Source organism: Polypterus senegalus, unplaced genomic scaffold (genome assembly GCF_016835505.1).
Source record: "Polypterus senegalus isolate Bchr_013 unplaced genomic scaffold, ASM1683550v1 scaffold_570, whole genome shotgun sequence".
Classification (NCBI taxonomy): domain Eukaryota; kingdom Metazoa; phylum Chordata; class Cladistia; order Polypteriformes; family Polypteridae; genus Polypterus; species Polypterus senegalus.
Window position 1 is genome coordinate 1 of NW_024384374.1, and position 21,467 is coordinate 21,467.

The window sequence follows — 21,467 nt, forward strand, 5'->3', positions numbered from 1 at the left end:
ATGGGACTTATATGCCAGCGATACGACTAAGATATGGTATCATCAGTGTCTTCTTACGAAAGCCAGTGGGGCAGAAAGCACAGGTGGGTCCTCGTCTTCTGCACTGGGTAATTCTTAGGAGTTAGCTGATGCCTCTCCAAGTTCATGAATATAGTAAAACTGCTAGGGAGTCTTCGCGTTGGTTTTTGTCCTTAAGATCACAAGCCACAACATTTTTGAATAACTAACTATAGTCTTTGTTTCCCATTGTTTTTCCATTGATGGTTGTAGAAAGCAACAATAGGCTGAAGACATGAAGCAGCCTTCAATGGGACAACAGACAGAGCAAACACATGCACAAAATAACACACCAGAACAATTTACAGTCCCAAAAAAGCATATAGCAATATAAATATCAGATGATAAGAGTTTTATAGGAAATCTTACCTTGTCCCGATGAAGATGTATTTGGCAATGATGATGATGATGATTTGGTTGTAGGCTGAGCTGTAAGCAGAGTGGTAGAAGAGTTCCATACTTCTGAGGTGGTGGTGGATTTGGTTTGTGGCATGGTAGATGCTGTTGCAGGGGTACTGTTGCTTGGTCGATTTATACCATGAATGGTGGTGGATTTTTTTGCCTGGGGTATAGCTGCAGATATTGTTGCAGTGTGCAGAGAGGTTCTGGATTCTGTTGATGGCTGAAGAGTGGCAGTGGACTCCTTTGCAACAGGAACAGTTGTGGATATAGACTGTGTGTCTGTGGAATCTATTACTTGAGTAAGGGTCACAGATTCTGTAGCTTGGGCAAAATAGGTAGATTCTGGCACAGACAGATTTTTACTGGAATCTGTTATAACAGAAGCAGTAGTAGATTTGGGTACAAAAAAGGTGGTGGAGGACTCAGACACAAATGGGGTCATGGTGGTTTTGCTTGTTTGGGGAGAAACAGTTGATTTTGTTGTTAAAGGAGTGGTGGTGGACTTGTGCACATTTACTTGCAAAATGGTGGTGGTGAATTCAGACACAGCTGGGGGAATGGTGATGGTGGAAGGTACTCTTAGAACAGTTGTGGTGGATTCAAACATAGAGGGAGGAGTGATAAATTCTGTTCCCCGGGGAATTGTGGTGGTGGATTGAGATGAAGGATGTGTGAAGGGAGGTGAGTTGGTGGTGAATTCTGAAGCAGGCCGAATACTGGTATAATCAGATACACGTGGGATGGATTCAGTTCTCTGAATAGTGGATGTGGATTCAGACAAAGGTGGGGTGACAGTCAATTCAGCTGACTGGGGAATTGTGATAGTTTTTGTTTTTTTGGGAGTGATTGTGAATTGAGACAATGGAGGGATGGTGGCAGATTCAGATACAGGACGAATGGAGTTCAGTTCAAATGAAGGTTTGGTGGATGAGGATGCAAACGAAGGAAAGGTGATGAAGGAGTCTGTTGATTGGGAAGAGGTTGTAGATTCAGGCAAAGGAGGTGTGGTGGTGTATTTAGATAAAGGAAGGGCGGAGGAGTCAGAGGAAGGTAGGGAGGTGGTGGCTTCATTTGCTAGGGAAGCAATAGTGGTTTTCAATGAAAGGAGAGTAGATGTGGATTCAGACCAAGTTGGGTTGATGGCCAATTCAATTGATGAGTGAGTGGTGGAAGAATCTGTTGTTTGTGGAGAGGTTGTGGATTGAAACAATGGAGGGGTGCTGAATTCAGAAACATGGATGGTGGTTGCTTCAAATAAAGAAGAGCTGGTGGTGGATTCAGATACTGGTGTGGGGGTGGACTCAGATGAAGGTGACATGATGGGTGATTCAGTTGCATTGGGAAATGTGGATTCAGTTGCTTGGAGAGTGGTTGGAGATTTAGACAAAGAAGCAGTGGTGGTCAATTCAGTTGACTGGTTACTGGTAGCATATTCAGTTTTCTGGGGAGTGGAGCTGAATTTGGACAAAGTAAGAGAGGTTGTGGGTTTAGGTGCTTGAGGAACAGACAAGGCTTTGAACAAAGTAGGGTTGGGGGTTAAGTTGGTGGCTTGGGAGGAGCTGAAAGATTGTGTTGTCTGAAGAGTGGTTGTGGAGTCAGCAAAAAAAGGGGTGGTGGTGGAGGATTCAGTTCCTTGGGTAGTGGAAGTGGATTGGGTTAGTGTTGGGTTGATGGTAAATTCGGATGAATGGGAATTGGTGGAAACATCTGGTGTTTGCAGATTATTAGTGAATTGAGACAATGGAAAGGTAATAATATAGTCAGACAAGGGAAGGGTGGTAATTGATTCAGTAAAAAGAGGGCTAGAATATTCTGAAAAAAGAGGGATGGTTGTTGTATATTCAGATGCATGTGGGGCTGTGGACTCAGATGAAAGTGTTGTAAATGAGGATTTAGTTGCTTGGGGAGTTGTGATGGAATCAGTTACTTGGGGAGAATTTATAGATTTAGAAAAAGGAAAAGTGATAGTCAAAGGAGTATTGAGATTGGTGATAAGCACTGTGGCTTGTTGAGCAGATGTACTTTCAGAAAATGGAGGTGTAGTGGTGAATTTAACTTTTTGCGAAGTGGATATGGATTCAAACAAAGTAGGACCGCTTACCTCGGTGGGCTGGAGATTGGTAGTGGACTCAGTTACTTTGGGAGAAATGATGGACTTGTACAAAAAAAGGGTAGTTGTTGTGGAATCAGTTCCATGGGAAATGGAGGTGGATTCAAAGAAAGTTGGGGTGATGGTCAACTCAATTTGTGGGGAAATGGTTTTGGACTGTGTCGTTTGGAGAGAAGTTGTGGAGTGAGACAACACAGATGCAGCAAAGGTGGATGTAGGTTCAAACGAAAGAGAGGATATAGTAGATTCAGTTGGTTGAGATGTGGTTGTGGATGTTGACAGTGAGGAGGTGGTGGTGGATTCACTTACTTGGCTAGAAGATATGGATTCTGAAAAAGGTGGGGTGATGGAAAAAGATGCATACAGAGGTGAGGTGGCAATGGACTGTAATGTGGAAGAGATGATTGCTCTGTCAAATGATATGGATGTAGACAAAGGAGCGGTGGCAGTGGAAGGTACGCTTCCTTTGGAAATGGACGTATATTCAGACAATGATAGGGTTGTCAACAATTCGATTAGTAGTGAAGTGGTGGTAGATTCTGTTGTTTTGGGAGAAGCTGTGGAGAAAGAAAACAAAGAGGTGATGGTGGATTCAGATGTAGGGAGGGAGGATGTGGGCTCAAGCAAAAGCGAGGTGGTAGTGGATTCAGTTATTTGAGGAATGATTGTGAATGTTGACAGTGGAATGGTGAAGATGGTTTCAGTTAGACGGGTACTGGATGTGGTTTCAGACAAAGTTGGGGTAATGGATTCAGTAAGAGGTGAGCTGGGAATGGACCGTGATGTGGACGGGATGATTGTATTTTTAAATATTAGCTGCATCGCTGTTGATGTGGAAAATGTCAAAATTGTGTTGGATTCATTTGTTACAGGAGTGGTCATGGATGTAGACAAAGGAGAGGTGGCAATGGGGGATTCACTTCCTTGGGTATTGGAAGTAGACTCCAATAAAGTTGGAATGGAGGATTCAGACACAGGTGAGGTTGTGGTGAGCTGTGATGCAGACAGAGTGGTGATGGATTCAGGTGGCAGTGGGGTGACTGACTCAGAAGATGGTGCCATGATGGAGGATTCGGTTGCTTGGGGAATTGAGGTTGATTGAGTTACTTGGACAGTAATCGAAGATTTAGATAAAGGAGTTGTGGTGATTAGTTCAGTTTCTTGGGTGTTGGTAGTATATTGTAATGCCTGGAATGTGACACTGGATATGGACAGAGGGATGTTTATGGATTCAGTTTTTTGGGGAGTTGATGTAGTTTCAGTCAAAGTAGGAGTGGTGGTTACGTTGGTTGATAGGTGAGTGGTGGAGGATTCAGTACCATTGGACAGAGTTGAAGAATCAGGAAAAGATGGGGTTGTGCTGGAATCAGATAAGGAGAAGTTGGTTGGGAATTCAGTTTTTTGTAAAGTGTTTGTGGATTCAGAAAAAATTGGGGTGATGGTCATTTCAGGTGATTTGAGATTGGTGGCAAATTCTGCTCCTTGGGGAGTGGTTGCAATTTCAGAGAATGAAAATGTAGTGGGCGGGTCATGATTTTGTGTGGTGATAGTGGCTTCAGAATTAGCTGTCAGAACTAAGTTGGTTACCTGAGACGGCGTGAGAGATTCTGTTGCTTGTGGCTTGGTTGTAGATTTAGACAAAAGAGCGGAGATGGTGGATTCTTGTGCAGGGGAAGAAGTGGGGGCTGTAGTTATTTGGGAAAAGGATGTTGACTCAGGTAAAACTGCAGTCACAGTCAGCTCAGAATATTTGAAATTTGTGGTAAATTCTGTTACGAGTGCAGTGTTTCTACTTTCAGACAATGGAATCGGGGTGGAGAATTTTGTTCTTTGGAAAGTGGAAGTGTTTTCTAATAAACTTCGGCCAGATAATTCAGTGGCTTGGGGCGTCGTGGTGGATTCATTTGATTGGGGAGTAAAGCTGGAGTGATTCAGCATCAGGTTGTTTGTGTTGGCATCATTTCCCTGGGTCAAGGTCATGGATTCAGAGAGCGATGGAGTTGTTGTCAGTTCGATTACTGGGGAAGTGGTCGTAGAATCTGTTGTTTTGGGAGAGGTTGTGGAGCGAGGAAACAAAGGGGTGATGGTGGATTCAGATGTGGGGATGGAGAATGTGGGCTCAAAGAAAAGCGAGGTAGTACTGGATTCAGTTGTTTGAGGAATGTTTGCAAATGTTGACAGTGCAGTGGAGGTGGTGGATTCACTTAGCTGAGTAGTGGATGTGGTTTGAGACAAAGTTGGGGTGATGGATTCAGTAAGAGATGAGTTGACAATGGACCGTAATGTGGACGGGATGATTGTATTTTCAAATGTTGGCTGCTTCGCTGTTGATGTGGATGATGTTAAAGTGGTGTTCGATTCATTTCTTAGATGAGTACTTATGGATGTAGAGAATACAGCGGTGGCAATGGGGGATTCACTTCCTTGGATATTGAAAGTTGACAAGGATAAAGTTTGGGTGGAAGATTCAGACACAGGTGAGGTTGTAGTGAACTGTGATGCAGACAGAGTGGTGATGGATTCAGATGGTGGTGGTGTAACTGACTCAGAAGATAGTGCCATAATGGGGGATTCGGTTGCTGAGGTTGATTGAGTTACTTGGACAGTAATCGGGGATTTAGATAATGAAGTGCTTGTAATTAGTTGAGTATCTTGGGTGTTGGTAGTATATTGTATTGCCTGGGAAGTGGCACTGGTTGTAGATTCAGTTTTTTGGGGAGTTGATGTAGTTTCAGTCAAAGTAGAGGTGGTTATGTTGGTTGAGAGGTGAGGCGTGGAGGATTCAGTACCCTTGGACAGAGTAGTAGATTCAGGCAAAGATGGTGTTGTGCTGGAATCAGACAATGGGAAGCTGGTTGGGAATTCAGTTTTTTGTGGAGTGCTTGTGGATTCAGACAAAATTGGGGTGATGGTCACTTCAGATGATTTCAGATTGGTAGTAAATTCTGTTTCATGGGAAGCGGTTGTAGTTTGAGAGAATGAAGCGGTAGTGTTCGATTCATGTTTTTGTGGGTGGATAGTGGCTTCTGAATTAGCTGTAAGAACTAAGTTAGTTACCTGAGACATTGTGACTGTTTCTGTTGGTTGTGGAATGCTTGCAGATTCAGACAAAAGAGGGGAGGTGGTGGATTCTTGTGCAGGGGAAGAAGTGATGGCTGTAGTCATTTCGGAAATAGATGTTGTCTCAAATAAAGTTGGAGTGACAGTGAACTCAGAAGATTTGAGATTTGTGGTAAATTCTGTTTCCATTGCAGTGGTTGAATTTTGAGAGAACAGAGGAAGGGTGGTGAATTTAGTTGTTTTGGACGTCGTGGTGGATTCAATTTCTAGGGAAATACTGGTGAAGTTGTTCAGTAACAGAGTATTTGTGTTTGCATTATTTCCCTGTGAAATGGACGTGGATTCAGACAATGATGGTGTTGTCATCAATTCAATTATTGGGGAAGTGGTCACAGATTCTGTTGTTTCGGGAGAGTTAGTGGAGCGAGATAACAAAGGGAAGATGGTGGATTGAGATGTGGGAAAGGAGGATGTGGACTCAAACAAAAGCGAGGTAGTAGTGGAATAAGTTGTTTGAGGAATGGTTGCAAATTTTGCCAGTGGTGTTGTGGTTCTGGATTCAGTTAAATGGGTAGCGGAAGTGGTTTGTGAGAAAGATGGGGAAATCGTTTCAGTAACAGGTGAATTGGCAATGGACTGTGATGTGGATGGGATAATTGTATTTTGAAATGTTAGCTGGTTCTCTGTTGATGCAGACGATGTTGATGTGGTGTTGAATTCATTTGTTACAGGAGTAGTCATTAAAGTAGACAAAGGAGAGGATGTAATGGAGGATTCACTTCCTTGGGTATTGGAAGTTGATTCAGATAAATTTGGGGTGGACGATTCAGAAAGAGGTGAGGTTGTGGTGAACTGTGATTCAAACACGGTGGTGATGGTTTCACGTGCTGGAGATGTAACTGACTCAGAAGATGGTGCCATTATGAAAGATTCGGTTGCTTGAGGAATTGAGGTTGATTGTGTAACTTGGATAGTAATCGGAGATTTAGAAAAAGAAGTGGTTGTACTTAGTTGAGTTTCTTGGGTGTTGGTTGTATATTGTATTGCCTGGAATGTGGCACTGGATGTGGACAGAGGGATGGTTGTAGGTTCAGTTTTTTGGGAAGTTGATGTTGTTTCGGTAAAAGTTGGGGTGGTTACGTTGGTTGAGAGGTGAGGCATGGAGGTTTCAATACCCTTGGAGAGAGTTGTAGATTCAGGAAAAGATGGTGTTTTGCTGGAATCAGACAACGAGAAGCTCATTGGGAATTCTGATTTTTGTGGTGTGTTTGTGGTTTCAGACACAACAGGGGTGATGGTCACTTCAGATGATTTGAGACTGGTGGTAAATTCTGTTTTCTTGGGAGCGGTTGCAGTTTGAGAGAATGAAGATGTAGTGGGCGGTTCATGTTCTTGTGGGTTGATAGTGGCTTCAGAATTAGCTGTCAGAACTACGTTAGTTACCTGAGACATCTTGATGGATTCTGTTGCTTGTGGAATGGTTGCAGATTCAGACAAAAGAGGGGAGATGGTGGATTTTTGTGCAGGGGAAGAAGTGATGGCTGTAGTCATTTCGGAAAGAGATGTTGACTCAAATACAGTAGGAGTGACAGTGAACTCAGAAGATTTGAGATTTGTGGTAAATTCTGTTTCCAGTTCAGTGGTTGAAGTTTCAGAGAACAGAGGCAGGGTGGTGAATTTAGTTGTTTTGGACGTCGTGGTGGATTCATTTACTAGGGAAGTACTGGTGAAGTTGTTCAGTAACAGGGCATTTGTGTTTGCATTATTTCCCTGTGAAATGGATGTGGAATCAGACAACGATGGTGTTGTCGTCAATTCGATTATTGGGGAAGTGGTCGTAGATTCTGTTGTTTCAGGAGAGTTTGTAGAGCGAGATAACAAAAGAACGATGGTGGATTCAGATGTGGGAGATAAGGTTGTGGGCTCAATCAAAAGCGAGGTGGTAGTGAATTCAGTTGTTTGAGGAATGGTTACATATGTTGCTAGTGGTGTTTTGTTTGTGGATTCAGTTACCTGGGTAGTAGGCGTGGTTTGAGACAAAGTTGGGGTGATGGTTTCAGTAAGAGGTGAATTGGCAATGGATTGTGATGTGGATATAATAATTGTATTTTCAAATGTTAGCTGGTTCTCTGTTGATAAGGGTGATGTCGATGTGGTGTTGAATTCATTTGTTGCCGGAGTAGTTATGGATGTAGATAAAGGAGAGGAGGCAATAGGGTATTCACTTTCTTGGGTATTGGAAGATGACTCGGATAAAGTTGGGGTGGACGATTCAGATTCAGTTAAGGTATGGTGAACTTTGATTCAGACAGAGTGGTGATGGATTCAGGTGGTGGAGATGTAACTGACTCAGAAGATGGTGACATTATGAAGGATTGGTTGCTTGAGGAATTGAGGTTGATTGAGCTACTTGGGCAGTAATCTGAGATTTAGATAAAGAAGTGGTTGTAATTATTTGAGTTTTTTTAGTGTTGGTAGTATTTTGTATTGCCTGGTAAGTGGCAGTCGATGTGGACATAGGGATGGTTGTATGTTCAGTTTTTTGGGGAGTTGATGTAGTTTCGGTCAAAGTTGGGGTGGTTACGTTGGTTGAGAGGTGAGGCATGGAGGTTTCAGTACCCTTGGAGAGAGTTGTAGATTCAGGAAAAGATGGTATTTTGCTGGAATCAGACAATGAGAAGCTCGTTGGGAATTCTGATTTTTGTGGTGTGTTTGTGGTTTCAGACACAACAGGGGTGATGGTCACTTCAGATGATTTGAGACTGGTGGTAAATTCTGTTTTCTTGGGAGCGGTTGCAGTTTGAGAGAATGAAGATGTAGTGGGCGGTTCATGTTCTTGTGGGTTGATAGTGGCTTCAGAATTAGCTGTCAGAACTAAGTTAGTTACCTGAGACATCGTGACGGATTCTGTTGCTTGTGGAATGGTTGCAGATTCAGACAAAAGAGGGGAGGTGGTGGATTCTTGTGCAGGGGAAGAAGTGATGGCTGTAGTCATTTCGGAAAGAGATGTTGACTCAAATACAGTTGGAGTGACAGTGAACTCAGAAGATTTGAGATTTGTGGTAAATTCTGTTTCCAGTTCAGTGGTTGAACTTTCAGAGAACAGAGGCAGGGTGGTGAATTTAGTTGTTTTGGACGTCGTGGTGGATTCATTTGCTAGGGAAGTACTGGTGAAGTTGTTCAGTAACAGGGCATTTGTGTTTGCATTATTTCCCTGTGAAATGGATGTGGAATCAGACAACGATGGTGTTGTCGTCAATTCGATTATTGGGGAAGTGGTCGTAGATTCTGTTGTTTCAGGAGAGTTTGTGGAGCGAGATAACAAAAGAACGATGGTGGATTCAGATGTGGGAGATAAGGTTGTGGGCTCAATCAAAAGCGAGGTGGTAGTGGATTCAGTTGTTTGAGGAATGGTTGCATATGTTGCTAGTGGTGTTTTGTTTGTGGATTCAGTTACCTGAGTAGTAGGCGTGGTTTGAGGCAAAGTTGGGGTGATGGTTTCAGTAAGAGGTGAATTGGCAATGGATTGTGATGTGGATATAATAATTGTATTTTCAAATGTTAGCTGGTTCTCTGTTGATAAGGGCGATGTCGATGTGGTGTTGAATTCATTTGTTGCAGGAGTAGTTATGGATGTAGATAAAGGAGAGGAGGCAATAGGGTATTCACTTTCTTGGGTATTGGAAGATGACTCGGATAAAGTTGGGGTGGACGATTCAGATTCAGTTAAGGTTGTGGTGAACTTTGATTCAGACAGAGTGGTGATGGATTCAGGTGGTGGAGATGTAACTGACTCAGAAGATGGTGACATTATGAAGGATTCGGTTGCTTGAGGAATTGAGGTTGATTGAGCTACTTGGGCAGTAATCTGAGATTTAGATAAAGAAGTGGTTGTAATTAGTTGAGTTTTTTTAGTGTTGGTAGTATTTTGTATTGCCTGGTAAGTGGCACTTGATGTGGACATAGGGATGGTTGTATGTTCAGTTTTTTGGGGAGTTGATGTAGTTTCGGTCAAAGTTGGGGTGGTTACGTTGGTTGAGAGGTGAGGCATGGAGGTTTCAGTACCCTTGGAGAGAGTTGTAGATTCAGGAAAAGATGGTATTTTGCTGGAATCAGACAATGAGAAGCTCGTTGGGAATTCTGATTTTTGTGGTGTGTTTGTGGTTTCAGACACAACAGGGGTGATGGTCACTTCAGATGATTTGAGACTGGTGGTAAATTCTGTTTTCTTGGGAGCAGTTGCAGTTTGAGAGAATGAAGATGTAGTGGGCGGTTCATGTTCTTGTGGGTTGATAGTGGCTTCAGAATTAGCTGTCAGAACTACGTTAGTTACCTGAGACATCGTGATGGATTCTGTTGCTTGTGGAATGGTTGCAGATTCAGACAAAAGAGGGGAGGTGGTGGATTCTTGTGCAGGGGAAGAAGTGATGGCTGTAGTCATTTCGGAAAGAGATGTTGACTCAAATACAGTTGGAGTGACAGTGAACTCAGAAGATTTGAGATTTGTGGTAAATTCTGTTTCCAGTTCAGTGGTTGAACTTTCAGAGAACAGAGGCAGGGTGGTGAATTTAGTTGTTTTGGACGTCGTGGTGGATTCATTTGCTAGGGAAGTACTGGTGAAGTTGTTCAGTAACAGGGCATTTGTGTTTGCATTATTTCCCTGTGAAATGGATGTGGAATCAGACAACGATGGTGTTGTCGTCAATTCGATTATTGGGGAAGTGGTCGTTGATTCTGTTGTTTCAGGAGAGTTTGTGGAGCGAGATAACAAAAGAACGATGGTGGATTCAGATATGGGAGATAAGGTTGTGGGCTCAATCAAAAGCGAGGTGGTAGTGGATTCAGTTGTTTGAGGAATGGTTGCATATGTTGCTAGTGGTGTTTTGTTTGTGGATTCAGTTACCTGAGTAGTAGGCGTGGTTTGAGACAAAGTTGGGGTGATGGTTTCAGTAAGAGGTGAATTGGCAATGGATTGTGATGTGGATATAATAATTGTATTTTCAAATGTTAGCTGGTTCTCTGTTGATAAGGGCGATGTCGATGTGGTGTTGAATTCATTTGTTGCAGGAGTAGTTATGGATGTAGATAAAGGAGAGGAGGCAATAGGGTATTCACTTTCTTGGGTATTGGAAGATGACTCGGATAAAGTTGGGGTGGACGATTCAGATTCAGTTAAGGTTGTGGTGAACTTTGATTCAGACAGAGTGGTGATGGATTCAGGTGGTGGAGAAGTAACTGACTCAGAAGATGGTGACATTATGAAGGATTGGTTGCTTGAGGAATTGAGGTTGATTGAGCTACTTGGGCAGTAATCTGAGATTTAGATAAAGAAGTGGTTGTAATTAGTTGAGTTTTTTTGGTGTTGGTAGTATTTTGTATTGCCTGGTAAGTGGCAGTCGATGTGGACATAGGGATGGTTGTATGTTCAGTTTTTTGGGGAGTTGATGTAGTTTCGGTCAAAATTGGGGTGGTTACGTTGGTTGAGAGGTGAGGCATGGAGGTTTCAGTACCCATGGAGAGAGTTGTAGATTCAGGAAAAGATGGTATTTTGCTGGAATCAGACAATGAGAAGCTCGTTGGGAATTCTGATTTTTGTGGTGTGTTTGTGGTTTCAGACACAACAGGGGTGATGGTCACTTCAGATGATTTGAGACTGGTGGTAAATTCTGTTTTCTTGGGAGCGGTTGCAGTTTGAGAGAATGAAGATGTAGTGGGCGGTTCATGTTCTTGTGGGTTGATAGTGGCTTCAGAATTAGCTGTCAGAACTACGTTAGTTACCTGAGACATCGTGATGGATTCTGTTGCTTGTGGAATGGTTGCAGATTCAGACAAAAGAGGGGAGGTGGTGGATTCTTGTGCAGGGGAAGAAGTGATGGCTGTAGTCATTTCGGAAAGAGATGTTGACTCAAATACAGTTGGAGTGACAGTGAACTCAGAAGATTTGAGATTTGTGGTAAATTCTGTTTCCAGTTCAGTGGTTGAACTTTCAGAGAACAGAGGCAGGGTGGTGAATTTAGTTGTTTTGGACGTCGTGGTGGATTCATTTGCTAGGGAAGTACTGGTGAAGTTGTTCAGTAACAGGGCATTTGTGTTTGCATTATTTCCCTGTGAAATGGATGTGGAATCAGACAACGATGGTGTTGTCGTCAATTGATTATTGGGGAAGTGGTCGTAGATTCTGTTGTTTCAGGAGAGTTTGTGGAGCGAGATAACAAAAGAACGATGGTGGATTCAGATGTGGGAGATAAGGTTGTGGGCTCAATCAAAAGCGAGGTGGTAGTGGATTCAGTTGTTTGAGGAATGGTTGCATATGTTGCTAGTGGTGTTTTGTTTGTGGATTCAGTTACCTGAGTAGTAGGCGTGGTTTGAGGCAAAGTTGGGGTGATGGTTTCAGTAAGAGGTGAATTGGCAATGGATTGTGATGTGGATATAATAATTGTATTTTCAAATGTTAGCTGGTTCTCTGTTGATAAGGGCGATGTCGATGTGGTGTTGAATTCATTTGTTGCAGGAGTAGTTATGGATGTAGATAAAGGAGAGGAGGCAATAGGGTATTCACTTTCTTGGGTATTGGAAGATGACTCGGATAAAGTTGGGGTGGACGATTCAGATTCAGTTAAGGTTGTGGTGAACTTTGATTCAGACAGAGTGGTGATGGATTCAGGTGGTGGAGATGTAACTGACTCAGAAGATGGTGACATTATGAAGGATTCGGTTGCTTGAGGAATTGAGGTTGATTGAGCTACTTGGGCAGTAATCTGAGATTTAGATAAAGAAGTGGTTGTAATTAGTTGAGTTTTTTTAGTGTTGGTAGTATTTTGTATTGCCTGGTAAGTGGCACTTGATGTGGACATAGGGATGGTTGTATGTTCAGTTTTTTGGGGAGTTGATGTGGTTTCGGTCAACGTTGGGGTGGTTACGTTGGTTGAGAGGTGAGGCATGGAGGTTTCAGTACCCTTGGAGAGAGTTGTAGATTCAGGAAAAGATGGTATTTTGCTGGAATCAGACAATGAGAAGCTCGTTGGGAATTCTGATTTTTGTGGTGTGTTTGTGGTTTCAGACACAACAGGGGTGATGGTCACTTCAGATGATTTGAGACTGGTGGTAAATTCTGTTTTCTTGGGAGCGGTTGCAGTTTGAGAGAATGAAGATGTAGTGGGCGGTTCATGTTCTTGTGGGTTGATAGTGGCTTCAGAATTAGCTGTCAGAACTACGTTAGTTACCTGAGACATCGTGATGGATTCTGTTGCTTGTGGAATGGTTGCAGATTCAGACAAAAGAGGGGAGGTGGTGGATTCTTGTGCAGGGGAAGAAGTGATGGCTGTAGTCATTTCGGAAAGAGATGTTGACTCAAATACAGTTGGAGTGACAGTGAACTCAGAAGATTTGAGATTTGTGGTAAATTCTGTTTCCAGTTCAGTGGTTGAACTTTCAGAGAACAGAGGCAGGGTGGTGAATTTAGTTGTTTTGGACGTCGTGGTGGATTCATTTGCTAGGGAAGTACTGGTGAAGTTGTTCAGTAACAGGGCATTTGTGTTTGCATTATTTCCCTGTGAAATGGATGTGGAATCAGACAACGATGGTGTTGTCGTCAATCGATTATTGGGGAAGTGGTCGTAGATTCTGTTGTTTCAGGAGAGTTTGTGGAGCGAGATAACAAAAGAACGATGGTGGATTCAGATGTGGGAGATAAGGTTGTGGGCTCAATCAAAAGCGAGGTGGTAGTGGATTCAGTTGTTTGAGGAATGGTTGCATATGTTGCTAGTGGTGTTTTGTTTGTGGATTCAGTTACCTGAGTAGTAGGCGTGGTTTGAGGCAAAGTTGGGGTGATGGTTTCAGTAAGAGGTGAATTGGCAATGGATTGTGATGTGGATATAATAATTGTATTTTCAAATGTTAGCTGGTTCTCTGTTGATAAGGGCGATGTCGATGTGGTGTTGAATTCATTTGTTGCAGGAGTAGTTATGGATGTAGATAAAGGAGAGGAGGCAATAGGGTATTCACTTTCTTGGGTATTGGAAGATGACTCGGATAAAGTTGGGGTGGACGATTCAGATTCAGTTAAGGTTGTGGTGAACTTTGATTCAGACAGAGTGGTGATGGATTCAGGTGGTGGAGATGTAACTGACTCAGAAGATGGTGACATTATGAAGGATTCGGTTGCTTGAGGAATTGAGGTTGATTGAGCTACTTGGGCAGTAATCTGAGATTTAGATAAAGAAGTGGTTGTAATTAGTTGAGTTTTTTTAGTGTTGGTAGTATTTTGTATTGCCTGGTAAGTGGCACTTGATGTGGACATAGGGATGGTTGTATGTTCAGTTTTTTGGGGAGTTGATGTAGTTTCGGTCAACGTTGGGGTGGTTACGTTGGTTGAGAGGTGAGGCATGGAGGTTTCAGTACCCTTGGAGAGAGTTGTAGATTCAGGAAAAGATGGTATTTTGCTGGAATCAGACAATGAGAAGCTCGTTGGGAATTCTGATTTTTGTGGTGTGTTTGTGGTTTCAGACACAACAGGGGTGATGGTCACTTCAGATGATTTGAGACTGGTGGTAAATTCTGTTTTCTTGGGAGCGTTGCAGTTTGAGAGAATGAAGATGTAGTGGGCGGTTCATGTTCTTGTGGGTTGATAGTGGCTTCAGAATTAGCTGTCAGAACTACGTTAGTTACCTGAGACATCGTGATGGATTCTGTTGCTTGTGGAATGGTTGCAGATTCAGACAAAAGAGGGGAGGTGGTGGATTCTTGTGCAGGGGAAGAAGTGATGGCTGTAGTCATTTCGGAAAGAGATGTTGACTCAAATACAGTTGGAGTGACAGTGAACTCAGAAGATTTGAGATTTGTGGTAAATTCTGTTTCCAGTTCAGTGGTTGAACTTTCAGAGAACAGAGGCAGGGTGGTGAATTTAGTTGTTTTGGACGTCGTGGTGGATTCATTTGCTAGGGAAGTACTGGTGAAGTTGTTCAGTAACAGGGCATTTGTGTTTGCATTATTTCCCTGTGAAATGGATGTGGAATCAGACAACGATGGTGTTGTCGTCAATTCGATTATTGGGGAAGTGGTCGTGATTCTGTTGTTTCAGGAGAGTTTGTGGAGCGAGATAACAAAAGAACGATGGTGGATTCAGATGTGGGAGATAAGGTTGTGGGCTCAATCAAAAGCGAGGTGGTAGTGGATTCAGTTGTTTGAGGAATGGTTGCATATGTTGCTAGTGGTGTTTTGTTTGTGGATTCAGTTACCTGAGTAGTAGGCGTGGTTTGAGACAAAGTTGGGGTGATGGTTTCAGTAAGAGGTGAATTGGCAATGGATTGTGATGTGGATATAATAATTGTATTTTCAAATGTTAGCTGGTTCTCTGTTGATAAGGGCGATGTCGATGTGGTGTTGAATTCATTTGTTGCAGGAGTAGTTATGGATGTAGATAAAGGAGAGGAGGCAATAGGGTATTCACTTTCTTGGGTATTGGAAGATGACTCGGATAAAGTTGGGGTGGACGATTCAGATTCAGTTAAGGTTGTGGTGAACTTTGATTCAGACAGAGTGGTGATGGATTCAGGTGGTGGAGATGTAACTGACTCAGAAGATGGTGACATTATGAAGGATTCGGTTGCTTGAGGAATTGAGGTTGATTGAGCTACTTGGGCAGTAATCTGAGATTTAGATAAAGAAGTGGTTGTAATTAGTTGAGTTTTTAGTGTTGGTAGTATTTTGTATTGCCTGGTAAGTGGCACTTGATGTGGACATAGGGATGGTTGTATGTTCAGTTTTTTGGGGAGTTGATGTAGTTTCGGTCAAAATTGGGGTGGTTACGTTGGTTGAGAGGTGAGGCATGGAGGTTTCAGTACCCTTGAGAGAGTTGTAGATTCAGGAAAAGATGGTATTTTGCTGGAATCAGACAATGAGAAGCTCGTTGGGAATTCTGATTTTGTGGTGTGTTTGTGGTTTCAGACACAACAGGGGTGATGGTCACTTCAGATGATTTGAGACTGGTGGTAAATTCTGTTTTCTTGGGAGCGGTTGCAGTTTGAGAGAATGAAGATGTAGTGGGCGGTTCATGTTCTTGTGGGTTGATAGTGGCTTCAGAATTAGCTGTCAGAACTACGTTAGTTACCTGAGACATCGTGATGGATTCTGTTGCTTGTGGAATGGTTGCAGATTCAGACAAAAGAGGGGAGGTGGTGGATTCTTGTGCAGGGGAAGAAGTGATGGCTGTAGTCATTTGAAAGAGATGTTGACTCAAATACAGTTGGAGTGACAGTGAACTCAGAAGATTTGAGATTTGTGGTAAATTCTGTTTCCAGTTCAGTGGTTGAACTTTCAGAGAACAGAGGCAGGGTGGTGAATTTAGTTGTTTTGGACGTCGTGGTGGATTCATTTGCTAGGGAAGTACTGGTGAAGTTGTTCAGTAACAGGGCATTTGTGTTTGCATTATTTCCCTGTGAAATGGATGTGGAATCAGACAACGATGGTGTTGTCGTCAATTGATTATTGGGGAAGTGGTCGTAGATTCTGTTGTTTCAGGAGAGTTTGTGGAGCGAGATAACAAAAGAACGATGGTGGATTCAGATGTGGGAGATAAGGTTGTGGGCTCAATCAAAAGCGAGGTGGTAGTGGATTCAGTTGTTTGAGGAATGGTTGCATATGTTGCTAGTGGTGTTTTGTTTGTGGATTCAGTTACCTGAGTAGTAGGCGTGGTTTGAGGCAAAGTTGGGGTGATGGTTTCAGTAAGAGGTGAATTGGCAATGGATTGTGATGTGGATATAATAATTGTATTTTCAAATGTTAGCTGGTTCTCTGTTGATAAGGGCGATGTCGATGTGGTGTTGAATTCATTTGTTGCAGGAGTAGTTATGGATGTAGATAAAGGAGAGGAGGCAATAGGGTATTCACTTTCTTGGGTATTGGAAGATGACTCGGATAAAGTTGGGGTGGACGATTCAGATTCAGTTAAGGTTGTGGTGAACTTTGATTCAGACAGAGTGGTGATGGATTCAGGTGGTGGAGATGTAACTGACTCAGAAGATGGTGACATTATGAAGGATTCGGTTGCTTGAGGAATTGAGGTTGATTGAGCTACTTGGGCAGTAATCTGAGATTTAGATAAAGAAGTGGTTGTAATTAGTTGAGTTTTTTTAGTGTTGGTAGTATTTTGTATTGCCTGGTAAGTGGCACTTGATGTGGACATAGGGATGGTTGTATGTTCAGTTTTTTGGGGAGTTGATGTAGTTTCGGTCAAGCGTTGGGGTGGTTACGTTGGTTGAGAGGTGAGGCATGGAGGTTTCAGTACCCTTGGAGAGAGTTGTAGATTCAGGAAAAGATGGTATTTTGCTGGAATCAGACAATGAGAAGCTCGTTGGGAATTCTGATTTTGTGGTGTGTTTGTGGTTTCAGACACAACAGGGGTGATGGTCACTTCAGATGATTTGAGACTGGTGGTAAATTCTGTTTTCTTGGGAGCGGTTGCAGTTTGAGAGAATGAAGATGTAGTGGGCGGTTCATGTTCTTGTGGGTTGATAGTGGCTTCAGAATTAGCTGTCAGAACTACGTTAGTTACCTGAGACATCGTGATGGATTCTGTTGCTTGTGGAATGGTTGCAGATTCAGACAAAAGAGGGGAGGTGGTGGATTCTTGTGCAGGGGAAGAAGTGATGGCTGTAGTCATTTCGGAAAGAGATGTTGACTCAAATACAGTTGGAGTGACAGTGAACTCAGAAGATTTGAGATTTGTGGTAAATTCTGTTTCCAGTTCAGTGGTTGAACTTTCAGAGAACAGAGGCAGGGTGGTGAATTTAGTTGTTTTGGACGTCGTGGTGGATTCATTTGCTAGGGAAGTACTGGTGAAGTTGTTCAGTAACAGGGCATTTGTGTTTGCATTATTTCCCTGTGAAATGGATGTGGAATCAGACAACGATGGTGTTGTCGTCAATTCGATTATTGGGGAAGTGGTCGAGATTCTGTTGTTTCAGGAGAGTTTGTGGGCGAGATAACAAAAGAACGATGGTGGATTCAGATGTGGGAGATAAGGTTGTGGGCTCAATCAAAAGCGAGGTGGTAGTGGATTCAGTTGTTTGAGGAATGGTTGCATATGTTGCTAGTGGTGTTTTGTTTGTGGATTCAGTTACCTGAGTAGTAGCGTGGTTTGAGACAAAGTTGGGGTGATGGTTTCAGTAAGAGGTGAATTGGCAATGGATTGTGATGTGGATATAATAATTGTATTTTCAAATGTTAGCTGGTTCTCTGTTGATAAGGGCGATGTCGATGTGGTGTTGAATTCATTTGTTGCAGGAGTAGTTATGGATGTAGATAAAGGAGAGGAGGCAATAGGGTATTCACTTTCTTGGGTATTGGAAGATGACTCGGATAAAGTTGGGGTGGACGATTCAGATTCAGTTAAGGTTGTGGTGAACTTTGATTCAGACAGAGTGGTGATGGATTCAGGTGGTGGAGATGTAACTGACTCAGAAGATGGTGACATTATGAAGGATTTGGTTGCTTGAGGAATTGAGGTTGATTGAGCTACTTGGGCAGTAATCTGAGATTTAGATAAAGAAGTGGTTGTAATTAGTTGAGTTTTTTTAGTGTTGGTAGTATTTTGTATTGCCTGGTAAGTGGCACTTGATGTGGACATAGGGATGGTTGTATGTTCAGTTTTTTGGGGAGTTGATGTAGTTTCGGTCAACGTTGGGGTGGTTACGTTGGTTGAGAGGTGAGGCATGGAGGTTTCAGTACCCTTGGAGAGAGTTGTAGATTCAGGAAAAGATGGTATTTTGCTGGAATCAGACAATGAGAAGCTCGTTGGGAATTCTGATTTTTGTGGTGTGTTTGTGGTTTCAGACACAACAGGGGTGATGGTCACTTCAGATGATTTGAGACTGGTGGTAAATTCTGTTTTCTTGGGAGCGGTTGCAGTTTGAGAGAATGAAGATGTAGTGGGCGGTTCATGTTCTTGTGGGTTGATAGTGGCTTCAGAATTAGCTGTCAGAACTACGTTAGTTACCTGAGACATCGTGATGGATTCTGTTGCTTGTGGAATGGTTGCAGATTCAGACAAAAGAGGGGAGGTGGTGGATTCTTGTGCAGGGGAAGAAGTGATGGCTGTAGTCATTTCGGAAAGAGATGTTGACTCAAATACAGTTGGAGTGACAGTGAACTCAGAAGATTTGAGATTTGTGGTAAATTCTGTTTCCAGTTCAGTGGTTGAACTTTCAGAGAACAGAGGCAGGGTGGTGAATTTAGTTGTTTTGGACGTCGTGGTGGATTCATTTGCTAGGGAAGTACTGGTGAAGTTGTTCAGTAACAGGGCATTTGTGTTTGCATTATTTCCCTGTGAAATGGATGTGGAATCAGACAACGATGGTGTTGTCGTCAATTCGATTATTGGGGAAGTGGTCGTAGATTCTGTTGTTTCAGGAGAGTTTGTGGAGCGGGAGTGGATGGATTCAGTTATTGAGGAATGTTGATTGTTCAGTGGTGGTTTGTGGTTCAGTACGTGTAAGTGGTGGAGTTAGAAGTGATGTTTAGGAAATTGGTATTGGGAATGGGATTTGTGTAGATTGGATAATATTGATTTTCAATTAGTGGTTTTTTTGTAAGGGAGTATTGATGTGGATAGTGATTGATTTGGAGATGTGTATGGTTAGGGAAGAGGAGGCATAGGGTGTTTTTTGGGGTAGTGGAGATGACGGATAAGGTTGGTGAGAGATTTTGAAGGGTATTTTGCTGATTCAGAGAGTGTGATGGATTTGTGTGGTGTTTGTGGTTCAGAAGGGTGATGTCAGGATTGTTTGAGAATGGGAATTGATTTCTTGGGAGCAGTTATTTGATAATGAAGTGGAGTGGGTATTATGTTGTGTGGTTTTAGTGGTGTTAGATTGCTAGTAAGTGCTGTGATGGATTTTGTTTGGAATGTTGCATTTCAGGAATGAGGTTCAGTAACAGGGCATTTGTGTTTGCATTATTTCCCTGTGAAATGGATGTGGAATCAGACAACGATGGTGTTGTCGCCAATTCGATTATTGGGGAAGTGGTCGAGATTCTGTTGTTTCAGGAGAGTTTGTGGAGCGAGATAACAAAAGAACGATGGTGGATTCAGATGTGGGAGATAAGGTTGTGGGCTCAATCAAAAGCGAGGTGGTAGTGGATTCAGTTGTTTGAGGAATGGTTGCATATGTTGCTAGTGGTGTTTTGTTTGTGGATTCAGTTACCTGAGTAGTAGGCGTGGTTTGAGGCAAAGTTGGGGTGATGGTTTCAGTAAGAGGTGAATTGGCAATGGATTGTGATGTGGATATAATAATTGTATTTTCAAATGTTAGCTGGTTCTCTGTTGATAAGGGCGATGTCGATGTGGTGTTGAATTCATTTTTGCAGGAGTAGTTATGGATGTAGATAAAGGAGAGGAGGCAATAGGGTATTCACTTTCTTGGGTATTGGAAGATGACTCGGATAAAGTTGGGGTGGACGATTCAGATTCAGTTAAGGTTGTGGTGAACTTTGATTCAGACAGAGTGGTGATGGATTCAGGTGGTGGAGATGTAACTGACTCAGAAGATGGTGACATTATGAAGGATTCGGTTGCTTGAGGAATTGAGGTTGATTGAGCTACTTGGGCAGTAATCTGAGATTTAGATAAAGAAGTGGTTGTAATTAGTTGAGTTTTTTTAGTGTTGGTAGTATTTTGTATTGCCTGGTAAGTGGCACTTGATGTGGACATAGGGATGGTTGTATGTTCAGTTTTTTGGGGAGTTGATGTAGTTTCGGTCAACGTTGGGGTGGTTACGTTGGTTGAGAGGTGAGGCATGGAGGTTTCAGTACCCTTGGAGAGAGTTGTAGATTCAGGAAAAGATGGTATTTTGCTGGAATCAGACAATGAGAAGCTCGTTGGGAATTCTGATTTTTGTGGTGTGTTTGTGGTTTCAGACACAACAGGGGTGATGGTCACTTCAGATGATTTGAGACTGGTGGTAAATTCTGTTTTCTTGGGAGCGGTTGCAGTTTGAGAGAATGAAGATGTAGTGGGCGGTTCATGTTCTTGTGGGTTGATAGTGGCTTCAGAATTAGCTGTCAGAACTACGTTAGTTACCTGAGACATCGTGATGGATTCTGTTGCTTGTGGAATGGTTGCAGATTCAGACAAAAGAGGGGAGGTGGTGGATTCTTGTGCAGGGAAGAAGTGATGGCTGTAGTCATTTCGAAAGAGATGTTGACTCAAATACAGTTGGAGTGACAGTGAACTCAGAAGATTTGAGATTTGTGGTAAATTCTGTTTCCAGTTCAGTGGTTGAACTTTCAGAGAACAGAGGCAGGGTGGTGAATTTAGTTGTTTTGGATGTTGTGGTGAATTCATTTGCTAAGGAAGTACTGGTGAAGTTGTTCAGTAACAGGGCATTTGTGTTTGCATTATTTCCCTGTGAAATGGATGTGGAATCAGACAACGATGGTGTTGTCGTCAATTCGATTATTGGGGAAGTGGTCGAGATTCTGTTGTTTCAGGAGAGTTTGTGGAGCGAGATAACAAAAGAACGATGGTGGATTCAGATGTGGGAGATAAGGTTGTGGGCTCAATCAAAAGCGAGGTGGTAGTGGATTCAGTTGTTTGAGGAATGGTTGCATATGTTGCTAGTGGTGTTTTGTTTGTGGATTCAGTTACCTGAGTAGTAGGCGTGGTTTGAGACAAAGTTGGGGTGATGGTTTCAGTAAGAGGTGAATTGGCAATGGATTGTGATGTGGATATAATAATTGTATTTTCAAATGTTAGCTGGTTCTCTGTTGATAAGGCGATGTCGATGTGGTGTTGAATTCATTTGTTGCAGGAGTAGTTATGGATGTAGATAAAGGAGAGGAG

General features: G+C 42.6%; 1 protein-coding gene across 1 annotated transcript; it reads right to left on the reverse strand.

Moving 5' to 3' along the window:
- Positions 1–426: 426 nt before the first annotated feature.
- On the reverse strand, positions 427–14,137 carry LOC120521947 (serine-rich adhesin for platelets-like; the record flags this gene model as incomplete). The annotated part of the gene is made up of 5 exons (XM_039743213.1): positions 13,250–14,137; positions 11,805–13,205; positions 10,931–11,760; positions 8,040–10,817; positions 427–7,876 (listed from the first exon to the last, which is right to left on the reverse strand). Coding segments are annotated over exons 1-5 (13,225 nt in total), but the record flags the coding sequence as incomplete, so codon positions are not given.
- Positions 14,138–21,467: the final 7,330 nt, after the last annotated feature.